At 38.7% G+C, this 14,687-nt stretch overlaps 1 protein-coding gene across 2 annotated transcripts in view; it reads right to left on the bottom strand.

The window, feature by feature from the left end:
- Positions 1-14,687, bottom strand: part of FAM169A (family with sequence similarity 169 member A) — a 63,789-nt gene that overhangs the window by 13,519 nt on the left and 35,583 nt on the right. For both annotated transcript variants that reach the window (XM_036745881.1, XM_036745944.1), the window contains exons 3-8: positions 14,548-14,647; positions 14,006-14,091; positions 5,312-5,483; positions 3,779-3,958; positions 741-869; positions 111-217 (exon numbers count right to left, since the gene is read on the bottom strand). In XM_036745881.1, the coding sequence (XP_036601776.1) occupies positions 111-217; positions 741-869; positions 3,779-3,958; positions 5,312-5,483; positions 14,006-14,091; positions 14,548-14,647 (774 nt within the window). The remainder of the gene's footprint in view (positions 1-110; positions 218-740; positions 870-3,778; positions 3,959-5,311; positions 5,484-14,005; positions 14,092-14,547; positions 14,648-14,687) is intronic.

Here is a 14,687-nt window from a genome sequence, read left to right as displayed (position 1 = left end):
TTGCTGAATATACTACAACATTCACAACCATAAGCTGCTTTGAGTTTTTTTTAATCACATACACAAAAAAATCTTTTATTTTAGAAAGAAATGTGAGCACCTACAGTTACCTGCATTTCAGTAGGCTGGTTTTCTCCACATCCTATCTCATCTTCGGGAGTAGGTGTAGAGTGACAGTCTTCATATGTAAGTTTTCTCACTGCAGTTTGAGAAACCTCTGTGCTTAGAAGAATTTAAAAAAAGAAAAGCAAGCCCACTTAACATATTTGGTTATAACATCACCATCACAACCACTATAATGTTACATATAATATTTGGTTACAACAACCACCCAATCCTCAGGAGTTCTTTTCTGCAAACTCTAAGTAAAAGAAAAGATGCCCATAAGGATTCTTATGTAGGTATTTTGCACTTTGAATTCCAGAAGAATTCATGAATTTGTGAATTCCATGGAGACTGTGCCCTTGGATCCCAGATGATAATAAACATACTTGTTTTAAGTTAAGCACCCTACCTCTTTTCTCTACTAATTCCTAATTAGCATATTGAGTAGTTAGTTGAAAAGATGAATTTGAATCATTCAGGTGATTATCAGCAGCCTTAAGGTTAATACATAAGAACAGTGAAACTTTAGAATATCTTTGTAGTATCTGCTGTTGTACACACTGTGTATTATATAACCAGTGGACATTTGCTTTCTAACTACAGTGGGATTGTAATCAACTTATAAAAATTCTTACCTGCATGTCTGAATGCTTCTCTCTGCAATGCATGGGTGATGGGTATTCTCTGATGCCACTGTCCAGATCCTTCAACCTCCCAAAGAAGATCATGATCCCCTGGGTACTTCTCAAAATACTGTCTACAAGCTACAAAACACATGTACAATGGTTTTTCTTTTCTTTTATATAACCCAGACATTTAAAAACGTGACTTGGGAAGAATATATGCTAGTGAAAATAATTTAAAAAAAAACAATTTAAGTTAAAAATGCCAATGATTACCCTTTCAATGCTTAATGGTTTCAACAGAAGATAGCCAAGTACAAGTGGAAGTATGCCATAGTAAAAAGAGCAATGGAACTGGAATTGGCAAGTGGTTATGATATTTAATATAAACTGAGAAGATTAAATTGGTTATGTATCATTTTTTATTGATCCTATTTATAGTTAATTGATTTTGTCCTGTAACTGCCACAAACCATAGTTCTTTGAACTTAGTTCAGAAATTCAACTGCTCTGTAATGAGTTATGTTTAGAAATCCAGTTCTCTTGCTAATCACTGTTCTAGTCTTGCCTCAAACAAATCTGCTGTCTTGAGAGAACTGGAGTGGATACCAGGGAGTCTGGTCTAATATCTTTATACCACCAGGTTATCCTTCAAGGATGTCTTGTTTGCCATCCAAAGAAGTCTGGTCCACTATCTTTAAGCTTGCAGGCGAACTCAAATAATGAACACTTCTTAGTCACAAAAGGGAAGGAATGGATTATTACTAGACTTCTAACCAATCATACTGTTCTCCATGCCTCATAGCTATGTAACCAGAGTCATATTGTCCTCAAGCCTACAGCCAATTGTATAATTTCCCCACCTACCCTGTTCTATTCTTTGTTCTAATTTTAAATCTCACACCATATAGCAGGATAAGGTCAAAATGAGTACGTGATTTAGACATAAAGGATGATACCATGAGTAAATTAGGGGAACAAGGAATAGTTTATTTTAACCTGTCAGATCTATGGATAAGGGAAGAATGTGACCAAAAAAGAGATAGAAAGTATTATGAGATGTAAAATGGATAATTTTGATTATATAAAATTAAAAAGAGTTTGCACAAACAAAATCAATACAGCTGAGATTAGAAGGAAGGCAGTAAACTGGGGAAAAGTCTTTGTAGCAAGTATCTGTAGTCATATGAAAAAGGGCTCTAAAACAGTATTGATTAGAGAAATGCAAGTTTAAAAAACTCTAAGTTACCACCTCACACCTATCAAATGACAGTAAAGAAAAATGACAAATATTGGGAGGGGACAGAATAATTAATTGGGACACTGATGCATTGTTAGTGGAGTGGTGACCTGATCCAACCACCACTACCACCGCCACCAACATGACCACCACCCCAAAAGGAAAAGGACCTACATGTACAAAAATATTTATAGCAGCTCTTTTTTGTGGTGGCCAAGAAGGGAAGTCCTTCAACTGGGAAATGGCTGAACATGTTGTTGTATATGAGTCTGATGGAATACTACTGTGTTCTAAAAAATGACAAACAGGATGGTTTTAGAAAAACCTAGAAAGATTTACATGAACTGATGCAAAGTGAAGTGAGCAGAACTAGGAAAACATTGTACACAGTAACAGTAACATTGTGTGATGACTGACTTTCATAGACTTAGCTCTTCTCAGCAATGCAAGGATCTAAGACAACTCCAAAAGACTCATGATGGAAAATGCTATCCACATTCAGAGAAAGAAGTCTGAATGCAAATTGAAGCAGACTATTTGCTCTTTTTTTGCTGTTGTTGTTTCTTCCTCGTGGTTGCTCCGATTGATTCTAATGTGAAAATGTTTAATATGAATGTGGATATATAGCCTATATCAGATTGCACACTGTCTTGGAAGGGGGGAGGGAAGGAAGAAAATTTAGAACTCAAAATCTTATGGAAGTGAATGTTGAAAAATAGTAATTTAAAAAAAAAAAAAGACTTACATGAACTAATGCAAAATGAAGTGAGTGGAACCAGAACTTTGTACACAGTAACAGCATTATTATATGATGATCAACTGTGAATGACATAACTATTCTCAGCAATACATGATCCAAGGCAATTCCAAAGGATTCATGATAAAAAATGCTATCTACCTCCAGAGAAAGAACTGATGGTGTCTGAATGCAGATTGAAGCATACTATCTTTCACCTTCTTTATTTTTTCATTGTGGTTTTTTTTGGTCTGTGTTTTCTTTCACAGCATGTCCATTAATATGGAGATGTGTTTTGCATGACTGTGCACGTATAACCTATATCAAATTGCTTACCATCTCAGGGAAGGAGAAGGGGAAAGAGAATTTGGAGCTCAAATTTTTTTTTAAAAATGTTAAAACTGTTTTTATTAAAAAAATAAAAAGACAGCAGCTTACAAACTGACTTTATTCAACTTACAATTCCTTATCTATTACGATTCCTTAATTTAAAGAAATCAAGATTAGGATGATTAGGGGCTGAGAGGTGGGGGGAAAGTGAAAGTGGCACAGAATTTTCTCCCAAATAATGAGAACTGGGGGAGGGTGGATAGAATCACTGTAGGAAGAAGTTTAGAGCACCTGTTGAGCCCCCGAGCTCCAGCTGCCATCCCAAAGGTCAACAGACCTTGGGATGGGCATTCCACATTTGATCCCCCTCCTGCCAGCCAAAGTAGTGCTACGGTCCTTTCTAATAGCAAGCAGATGGCCTGCCTTAGGATAAAAATATTTTCAGTGAGAGTGCATTTCTGATATTACAGTGGAAGTCAATAAGAAAATGTCTCATTTTTATAGACCTGCTTTATAAATTATCTTTGTAGAATGCCAGTGAACTCTAAAAAGCTGTTTTAAAATATAATAATGATATGCTAGGGAAATAAATTAAGCTCTGACTTCCCAAAGAACCTAGTATATCATAATAAATCTTTTGAGAGAAATTTAAATTCTAAATGTTAAAATTGAGATTTAAGAGATGCTTTTAGTGTATAAAAACTTAAATAACACAATAAAAACTTCAAAAAACAATTCATTTACCTGTATGCATTAAAGAAGATAGTGGAAAGCGTAAACCAAGTTTGTCTTCTGTAAAGGAATCAACAAAGTCTTCCAGCATCAGTAGCTCAAAATCTTTTCCACGATGTTTCTTTCTTACAAACATTGTGTCAAGTACTGGAAGCTGGTAACTTCGAGTAAGATAGGAGGTACATATGCTTCCTGCGATCATAAGAATGGATACCAATATATCACTATTTTTAACCAGTTGAAGGCTATATATATATATATATATATATATATATATATATATATATATCATCTGGATCGAGATCTAGATTTAGTATAAATTTATTGAATACAATGAAGACAAAGGAGTTTTTAATTTAACCCCAAAGAATCAGCAAACTGAGAAATGCAATTGTCACTCAAAGGCTGGCACACACCTTTGCTAAACAGTGATTATTATATTGGTCTTTCTTTATTAGAGAGCATATCCCGTCAGAATTAAGGAAATGTCTAGGTACATAAGGGAAAGATGGCTACAAAATAGTTCTTAACCACAGACCCATGCTATCCAAAGTAAGTTAGGAGACAATATCCAAAGCTCACAGAACAAGAGTTGTAATAGGTAGAAAACAAAGTGTTTTTATGAGAGGGAGTAGGAACAGAAAAAGGCAGGAATGGTGGGAATGAAAAGCTCATGGAAGAGGGTTTCTGAGACAGGGGGACCAAGAAACTGCTGGGGACAAGGGGAAAATGGAAACTGGTGTTTACTAATCCCTGGGGCCAACGACTAAAAGAAATTGTAAGGAGAAAATAATTCCCAATGTTAACTAGAAAGATATGCTTTTTTAGTCTGAGAGAATGAACAGAAAGAGGAAAGACCCGAACCCAGGGTAGAATCTTGGACTGGTTCTTTTTTAAATTTGGTGTATTTCATTTGTTAAAAGTTAGCTCCTTATAACACAATCAACCTTTCAATTCCCATGGGAATTGCTCTACAGCAATACCACACAAAGCATGTCCAAACTCACCACCAAAATGGAGACATTTTGAAAGACATGCTAAATTATTTAAAGAATATCTTTTATGGTATAAAACTGTTACAACAAAAACACAAGTATAGAAAATATTTACCTTCCCAGACTTCAATATCATGTTCCACAAACAACCTTTTGCATGTTCCCGCACCCACCTGCATTTGCATTTGTTCCAAAATGAAGCAAATATTTGGTATATATGGCTTGGCTTACAATTTTTAAAAATGGGAATGTAGTATAGGAAAAAGTTTCCAGTTAATAGGGTGTGGAATTCTACCTGAATGCTGATCCTAATCATTGTTCCTAATTGAAATTCAGAAAGTGAACAAACTAAATGAGCTTACTTTAAAAAAAAAAACTTGCCGATGAAAAAAAGATTCCTATTTTCAGTTCTGTGGATTAGTTAAAAAAAATGCCCCTAGGAGTACTAAATAAAATCACTTAGAATCCAAGTGATTAATTTAATAACATTTTTGTATTAATAGACCAACCTACTTAGGTAGACATAAACAATATACTTTAAAATACTCACCTGTAGGTTTAACTGAATAAAATCCAATGGCTTCACCTTTCTTCCACAAAATTTTAGCATAATCCGTACTGCTATGGCATAGGAAGGGAACCTCATTTCTTTCCATTTCCCGTTTTCTATAAATAATTCGATTCAAAACATACAGCACCACTCTCTCCCCAAGAGTGCTCACCTAAAGGGAAGATCAAACACCAGTTCTAACAGATCAAGAGTGCTGCTGCTGACCCTGCTCTTGGCTCCCACTCCTTGGAATTTACATCAATGCTAATAAATTAAATAAGAGTCCACAATGAATGCTGCATACCTTGTCAGGTGCGGTCACTATGTCAGCTGTTAACTTTTGCTTTGTAATAAGGAAGTGTTAAATTCCCAAGGGATGATGTTGGGAAGATCTATCCAAAAATGATTATGAAATTTTTTAAAAAAGGCATTAAAAGCTTTTTAAAAATACTCATTGTATTTCACTAAATTACAAATACATTATCCATCCATCCATTCTAAATACCACCTATTTAAACAGACTAATAGCACCAGCTACATTTAGAGACCTGATTCAAGAAAAAAGTTTGTCTTAAGTATGTCCACCTTCTTTAGTAGCCAGGGTCTTCATCTGTCTTCTTGCTTGTCCATCCAAGGGTCCCTATATTAGCTGTCCTTGATGCTCTCAAATCTTTTCCACCCCTGCTCCAACCTCTGTGTTTGAACAAAAATTTTGTGTGCCTTCCCATGAAGATGTAGAACTCTAGGGTCTCACCAAAGTAAGGACTCATTACAAATTAATTCGTGTTGGTGTTAAGTACTGCTGTGAACGGGTAGGATGCTTGCCCTCCCCATTGACATCACAGTGGCCTTAAGAGGACTTTACCACCACCCTTAATATCTAATCCAAAGAAGTGGTTCTAACAGTAGGAAACTCAATTTAGATGAAGGTTGCACCATGGATGGCAGCCTGGTAGCATGCACTTTTTGAACAAGCAGACTCTGTATTACTTGTCAACAGATACCATGTAACGAACATCTAATCCTTGTCAAGATGGTGTGCTTTGCTAGACACATTATTATCCTTTCCTACAGACATGCCAAATGGCTATGTCCAAATAGTCTAGCTCAACTTTCTTCAGAGGACAAGAGATTTCTTTAGAGATACTGACTGAGAGGCAAATGAATAGAAAGTATAAATAACTATAAAGAATAAATGAATAAAAAATAAAGAGGCAAATAAATAACGTCACCTGCCCTAATAAAATGACACTTAAAAAGCCTCTCCCCCATCAGAACGTAAATGCTTTGCCAGTAGGGATTCTTTCATCCTCTGTACTTGTATCTACAGCACACAGTAGGTGCTTAATAAGTATTTGTTGAATAAGAGTACAAGACCTTCCAACTCAGAGAGTGACATTCCCTGTCCTACAAGCAATGTCTCCATTCCACCCTATACTCCTCCTACCATTCCTGGGACCATGGTTGTAGTTACCAATCTATACCCAGAAGCCATGTTTCTTTTAAACTGTTAAAGATGACTATAAATTGTCCACAGCCTCCTACCTAAGGGCAACTACTACAACTACAAACAGCTTTGACCCAGGGCCACCTTAAACTTCCTCCCTTCTGTACTGGACCACTCCAAACCACTTGCCCTCAAGACCAGCCCCTCATTATTAGACTTTTATTTCCTCCAGAGACTGTGTACAAGCTAAAAGAGAAAATGGGAGGACTGGGCACCTTTTATGGAAATAAAAGAAAGTGAGAGGCAGCTAGGTGGCGCAGTGAGTTGAGCACAGGCCTGCCCTGGAGTGAGGAGGACCTGAGTTCAAATGTGACCTCAGAAACTTGACACACTTACCAGCTGTGTGATCTTGGGCAAGTCACTTAACCCCAACTGCCCTGCCTTTCCCCCTCCAAAAAACAAAAGGTGAGAGGCAGGGAAATGGGACAGACTTAGAGGAAACGTCTTAAGAGCAAGTAGGTATACAATACCGAGTGATGTGTCCTTGTGACAAATACTTCCTCTCTGTAAAAGGACTCAATTATAGTAGCTTAAAAAAGAAAACTAAAAGAAGATAAAGCAGCTTAAAGCATCATTATGACCCCAGGCTATCAGAGAGAATGATAATTTCCTAAAAGCAACAGAAAGAAAGAGTTTAAAAGTAAAAATAAGGAAGAAAAAGGATTCTGAAGTAGCAGAAGAGAATCCTGTCTGTGGCAGGAAGTTGGAGGTCTGAAGAACATGACTTGATACAGAGAGGAAGGAAGGCAAAAGAACCTGGAGCTTTCTCTAAAGGGCCTAATTATACATACACCACCACCATCGACTCCTGGGGCATCCACACCTTTGATCCTTCTCAGACTTTGTTACAAGATTCACAAACACAGACATTATGGAGAGAACACTAGTGTTATAGACGTGGGTGGTCATGTGGGGAGCAGCTTATACCACTTCTAAAATACAAACCGGTTTGAGTCCTTCTCCCCATTCAATTCTGGACCCACCTCCCTGCCTATTTGTAATATCTGTCCCAGGTATAGAAGCTGACAAACTAGTATCTCAGTATGAGGACAAAGTACTTTTTTTTAACCACCCTTTTGATTTCTATTCTGTGGATTGTGAGGCTATTCTCTTGAGTAATCATGGATCTCATTGAGAAAGACTTTTAATGATCTTGGGTCACCGTCTAGAGGGAATCCCTCTTTCATTTGGAGAATATTCCTCCTGACAGTGAACCATGCTTATGAAGTGGCTAAGGTGCCTAACGGGCCCATGTTTCAACTCTATGTCCAGAGCTCTTTTATTATATCAGGCTTCATTTGAAAGCCAGGATAGCTGGGGGTGGAGCCAAGATGGTGGCTGGAAAGCAGGGACTTGTGTGAGCTCCCCACCACATCCCTCCAAAAACCTATAAAAAATGGCTCTGAATAAATTCTAGAACTGCAGAACCCACAAAATAGCACAGGAAAGCAGGGATCCAGCCCAGAACAGCCTGGATGGTCGCTGAATGAGGTCTATCATGCACGGAGTGGACAGGAGCGGAGCTCAGCGTGGAGGCAGCAGGACCAGCCAGACCAGGAGCCGGGCAGAACAGGCCCTAGCTCCCTGAATCAGTGAGCTGTGGCAGCTACCAGACTTCTCAACCCACAAACACCAAAGACAACAGAGAAGGTTAGTGGGAAAAGCTGCGGGGGGGACAGAATTCACGGTTTGGCCACCACCCCAGGGGCAGCAGGGGAGGTGCAGCTACAGAACTACAGCTGCAGTTACTTCCAGCCCTAGGCCCAAGTGGTGGGAGGAATTAAGTGGCGGATCAGAGCAGGAGTGAAGAGCCTGCTGAAGATTTGCGTCAGGTCCAGGTTGGTGGTTCTTGAGGAAGGAGGAGTGCTGGGGTGGCAGAGCTGGCTATATAGAAATAGCTCTGAAATCAACGGCGCATACCCTCAAGCCTGGAACAAAGTACTCTTTGCTCAACAAGCAATCATACCCCCACGAAAAACTCAAGGATCAAGTAAGTTGGCTGGGAACATGGCCAGGCAGCAAAAATGCACCCAGATTCAGTCTCAGACTTTGGAATCTTTCTTTGGTGACAAAGAAGACCAAAACATAAGGCCTGAAGAAGTCAACAAAGTGCAAGAGCCTACACCAAAAGCCTCCAAGAAAAACATGAACTGGTCTCAGGCCATGGAAGAGCTCAAAAATAAGTTGGAAAAGCAAGTTAGAGAAGTAGAGGAAAAACTGGGACAAGAAATATGAAAGATGCAAGAAAACCATGAAAAACAAGTCAACCACTTGCTAAAGGAGACCCTAAAAAATACTGAAAAAAATATTGAAGAAAACAACACCTTCAAAAATAGATTAACTCAAATGGCAAAAGAGCTCCAAAAAGCCAATGAGGAGAAGAATGCCTTGAAAGGCAGAATTAGCCAAATGGAAAAGGAGATCCAAAAGACCACTGAAGAAAATACTACCTTAAAAATTAGATTGGAGCAAGTGGAAGCTAGTGACTTGATAAGAAATCAAGATATTATAAAACAGAACCAGAGGAATAAAAAAATGGAAGACAATATCAAATATCTCATTGGAAAAACCACTGACCTAGAAAATAGATCCAGGAGAGACAATTTTAAAATTATTGGACTACCTGAAAGCCATGATCAAAAAAAGAGCCTGGATATCATCTTTCAAGAAATTATCAAGGAGAATTGCCCTGATATTCTAGAGCCAGAGGGTAAAATAGAAATTGAAAGAATCCACAGATCGCCTCCTCAAATAGATCCCAAAAAGAAAACTCCTAGGAACATTGTCGCCAAATTTCAGAGCTCCCAGGTCAAGGAGAAAATACTGCAAGCAGCCAGAAAGAAACAATTTGAATATTGTGGAAAAACAATCAGGATAACACAGGATCTGGCAGCTTCCACATTAAGGGACCGCAGGGCTTGGAATACGATATTCTGGAGGTCAATGGAGCCAGGATTAAAACCAAGAATCACCTACCCAGCAAAACTGAGTATCATGCTCCAAGGCAAAATATGGACTTTCAATAAAATAGAGGACTTTCAAGCTTTCTCAGTGAAAATACCAGAGCTGAATAGAAAATCTGACTTTCAAACACAACAATCAAGAGAAGCATGAAAAGGTAAACAAGAAAGAGAAATCATAAGGGACTTACTAAAGTTGAACTGTTTTGTTTACATTCCTACATAGGAAGATGATGTGTATGATTCATGAGACCTCAATATCATAGTAGCTGAAAGGAATATGCACATATATACATATGTGTATACATATATATACATGTGTATCTATGTATGTATATGTATAGGTGTGTGTGTATGTATATATATATATATATATACATACACACACACATACACACAAAGGGCACAGGGTGAGTTGAATATGAAGGGATGATAGCTAAAAAAATAAAATCAATTTCAGGGATAAGAGAGCAATATATTGAGAGAGGGAGAAAGGGAGAGATAGAATGGTAAATTATCTTGCATAAAAGTGGCAAGAAAAGTGGTTCAGTAGGAAGGGAAGAGGGGGCAGGTGAGGAAGAATGAGTAAATCTTGCTCTCGTTGGATTTGACCTGAGGAGGGAATACCATACACATTCAATTGGGTATCTTACCCCACAGGAAAGAAGGAGGAAGAAGATAAAAAACGGAGGATGATAGAAGGGAGGGCAGACGGGGGGAGGAGGTAATAAAAAACAAACACTTTCGAAAAGGGACAGGGTCAAGGGAGAAAATTCAATAAAGGGGGATAGGTTAGGAAGGAGCAAAACAGTTAATCTTTCACAACATGAGTATTGTGGAAGGGTTTTACATAATGATACGCATGTGGCCTATGTTGAATTGCTTGCCTTCTTAGGGAGGGTGAGTGGGGAGGGAAGACGGGAGAGAATTTGGAACTTAAAGTTTTAAAAACAGACGTTCAAAAACAACAACAACAAAAAAAAAGTTTTTGCATGCAACTAGGAAATAAGATACACAAGCAATGGGGCACAGAAATTTATCTTGCCCTACAAGAGAAGAAGGGAAAGGGGGATGAGAGGGGAGTGGGGTGACAGATGGGAGGGCTGACTGGGGAACGGGGCAACCAGAATATACGCCATGCTGGAGTGGGGGGAGGGTAGAAATGGGGAAAAAAGTTGTAATTCAAACTTTTGTGAAAAATCAATGCTGAAAACTAAATATATTAAATAAATTTAAAAAAAGAAAAGAAAAAAAAAAGAAAGCCAGGATAAGGAAGAATACAATGAGAGCACCTCTTGCTGCCTTTGAGATCTAATTACTAGGCCCAGACATACTACCTTAACAGAACACTAAAAGATCTGGCAGGTATGACTGGCTGAGATACTGTCTGTGACTTTTAAAAGATCCCAGAGAATGGGAGAAGAGATGCCACAGAACCAGAGATGGGAAAGGCTGTCCTCATTTTCAACAAACTGTCGAGAGTGAAGGGTGCAAACCAGAGGCCAGACAGACAGCCTCACCTCAATTCCAGGCAACATTCTATTACACATTATCAATGGTGTAAGAATATTTAGAAAAGGGAGTGAGGGGTAATAAAGAGCCACCTATAGGACATCAAGAGTAGGCTATCCTGTACCGATCCCACCTTCGTTTTTCGATGGGACACTACACTGACAAATCAGGAAAATGCTGTCTACATCATGTACCTGTTGTGGTTATGTAGACAATTAGTTGTGCCCGACTCTCTGTGATCTCATTTGGGGCTTTCTTGGCCAAGATACTGGAGTGGTTTTGCCATTTCCTTCTCCAGCTCATTTTACAGACAAGGAAACTGAGGTAGACAGGGTTAAGCAACTTGCCCAGGGTCACAGGTAGTATCTGAAGCTGGATTTGAACTCAGGTCTTCCTGATTCCAGGCTTATCCACTGTGCCACCTGCTTTGCCATTAACATAGACGGCATACTTATCACAGATACAAAATTTAATTCACAGTTTATTAAGCAGAAATGTGCCTAAGCACACCACTACGCTACTAAGCGCTGGGAATACAAAGACAAAACTAAAACAGTCCTGGCCCTCCAGAAGCTTTTCTTTTATTTGGAGGTGGCAACAAAGGGGGGAAGGATACATATAGAAACATGTACACGGATTAAATCAATCAGTTTTGGCATGACATCTTCTCCAAAGGGATGTGCAGATAGCAACCTTGATCTCTTTGTTCAGTCATTCTCAAAATTCTAAGGAAAACTGTTCTTTTGCTTTACTCTTTCTGTGAAGAGTCATCTTTTGTTTCTCAACTGCAATAAAATGTGATTTGGGAACCACCTTACTGGGGGTGAGGGAAGGAATTATTTTTTTCCTGCTGATGTAGTAAGACGAAGTCTGCTGGTCAGACCTTTTCCCTAAATAAATAATGTCTTTGACGGATCTGGCTAAAATACAAGTAGAATGTTTTCTTCTACATGAAAGAACTATTTATACTAAGGCATGATAGGAAAGGTATGAAGTTTTCTAATAGGGAACCTCAAACTATCAAAATCATAGGAAAAATGCACCAAATTACTAATAATTAGAAAAATTCAAACTATACAACTCCTGACGTTCTGCTTCACACCCATCACACTAACAAAAAAGGAAAATGACAAATTATTGCAGGCTCTGAGGGAAAACAGAAACATTAATGCACTGTCGCTAGATCTATGAATTGATTTAGCCCTTCTAGGAATCAATTTGAAACTATGCCCCCAAAGTCATTAAGTTGTACATATCCTTTGACTCAGTAATATAGCCACTAGGTCTATCCTCCAAAGAGACCAAAGGAGAAATAGATTCATATGGAAAAAAATGTCTTTCTGTAGCAGCAAAAAAAAAAAAAAAGGGGGGGGGGGGCCAAGAAAGTGCTCAGGGGAATAGCTAAACAACTTATGGTATATTAATGTAATGAAATAGTACTGTACCATAATAAGCAATGAAATAGATGGCTGCAAGCAAAGCTGAGAAGATTTGCAAGAGTGAAGTGAGCAGAAGCAGCAAATTTTATACAATACCAACATCATTCAAAAATGACTTTGAAAAGGTTGAGGAACTCTTATCGATGGAATGCCCAACTACAATTCCAGAGTACTGAAGACAAGGCATGCTAACCACTTCCTGACAGAGAGATGATATATTAAAGATGCAGAACGGGAGGCACAATGGGGCAGCTAGGTGGTGCAGTGATACAGCACCAGCCCTGAAGTCAGGAAGACCTGAGTTCCAATGCGGCTTGGACATTTACTAGCTGTGTGACCCTGGACACATCACTTAACGCCAAATGCCTCAAAAAAAAAATTAAGAAGAATGAGAAATACTTTTTTGGGCATAGCTATGTTTGGAATCTGCTTTGATTGAGGTTTTTGTTGTTCACTCGTTTTCAGTCATATCAGACTCTTCATGACCCCATCTGGGATTTTCTTGGCAGAGACACTGGAATGTTTTGCCAGTTCCTCCTCCAGTTAATTTTACAGATGAGGAAACTGAGGCCAACAGGGTTAAGTGACTTGCTCAGGGTCACACAGCTAGTAAGTGTCTGAGGCCAGATTTGAACTCAGGAAGATGAGTCTTCCTAACTCCAGGCCCAGCACGCTATCCCCTGAGCCACCTAGCTGCCCCTAACACAACGAAATGGTTGGAATCTGCTTTGCTTGACTAGGCAAATTTATAATGAGGTTTTTTTCCTTTTCCTTTGATTCATAATGGGGAGTAGGGGGAGGAAAATACATGCTTGTTAACTGAAAATAAATTTAATTTTTAAAAAATAAAGGAAAGAAGGCAGGAGATGAAATGTCACATAGAATGGATGTTGAGCAACCAGAAAGGGAGAATCAAGAGAGCGAAGGGCCTCAATCCTATGCTCTTGGGGGCGCGGGGGGGAGGGCGGAATGGGGACAGAAGCAGGGAATGGGATCACACGTGGCAGTTATTTTCAGATATTTGAAAAGCAATCACAAAGAAGGGGTGGACATGCCCTACCTGGGCCCGGAAGGCAAAACTGGGCACAATGGGTTTAAGTTTCCAAGGGGCAGCCTTTGATTCTTTGAAAGCAAAGATTTCCCAAGATTCTACTCAGATTGAGCAGGGGAGAGAAGATAAATGCCACTGATGATAATCAGTCTACATCAAAACACTGCATGAGGAGAAAAGGTCTTAATAAAGCAACATAACTAGAAAATTTCGAAATCTTGTTACCTGCTGAAGCCCTTCTCTAGAAGGGATTGACGTTTTCACAATGTCATCAACAGCCCACCACTGATCAGCGAGGTACAGAGCCACAGCTTCAGAGCAAACCGATCAAAAAGGAAGGAAGCACAAGAGTATTATTAATAATTATATCCAAGGTGCTATTTATTGTATTTACTGTGGCTATTTAGTTATAGGGCTTTTTAAATGTTTATCTCTAAGACCATTAAAGAAACCCAAAATCAAGCCATGAACTACAAGTTCTGTAAATATTTTTTTTTAGAGTTTTAGCCAATATCTTCAAGTTGGCTCATTTGAACACTTGGTAAAACAAAGCCATAGTGGCCAGCTCTGCTCAGTTAAGGAGAATAATTTCACACACTGGGCTAAGGCATAAGGAAGTAACCAAAAAAGGAATAGGAGGCAAGTGAGGGTTTCTCTAAATTATGGTCAGAAATATACTGTTTACAAATGTATATATAACTAGTTGTAAATGTTTCTAAAAGTTTAGAGAAAAATCTATTGGTTTATAAAAAACAAACAAGAGATACCTGTGAAGTAGTCCTCTGGTGCAAAAAGAGCAAGAATTTTGTGGGTCTCATCACCACCATAAAGAGGCACGAAGCCAACAGTTGACAGGCTGATTGGAATCTGAAAGAAATAAGAATGGCTTTTATTATGAGGAGCTAAG

Source organism: Trichosurus vulpecula, chromosome 1, assembly GCF_011100635.1.
Source record: "Trichosurus vulpecula isolate mTriVul1 chromosome 1, mTriVul1.pri, whole genome shotgun sequence".
NCBI lineage: Eukaryota > Metazoa > Chordata > Mammalia > Diprotodontia > Phalangeridae > Trichosurus > Trichosurus vulpecula.
This window is presented reverse-complemented; position numbering and strand designations above follow the sequence as displayed.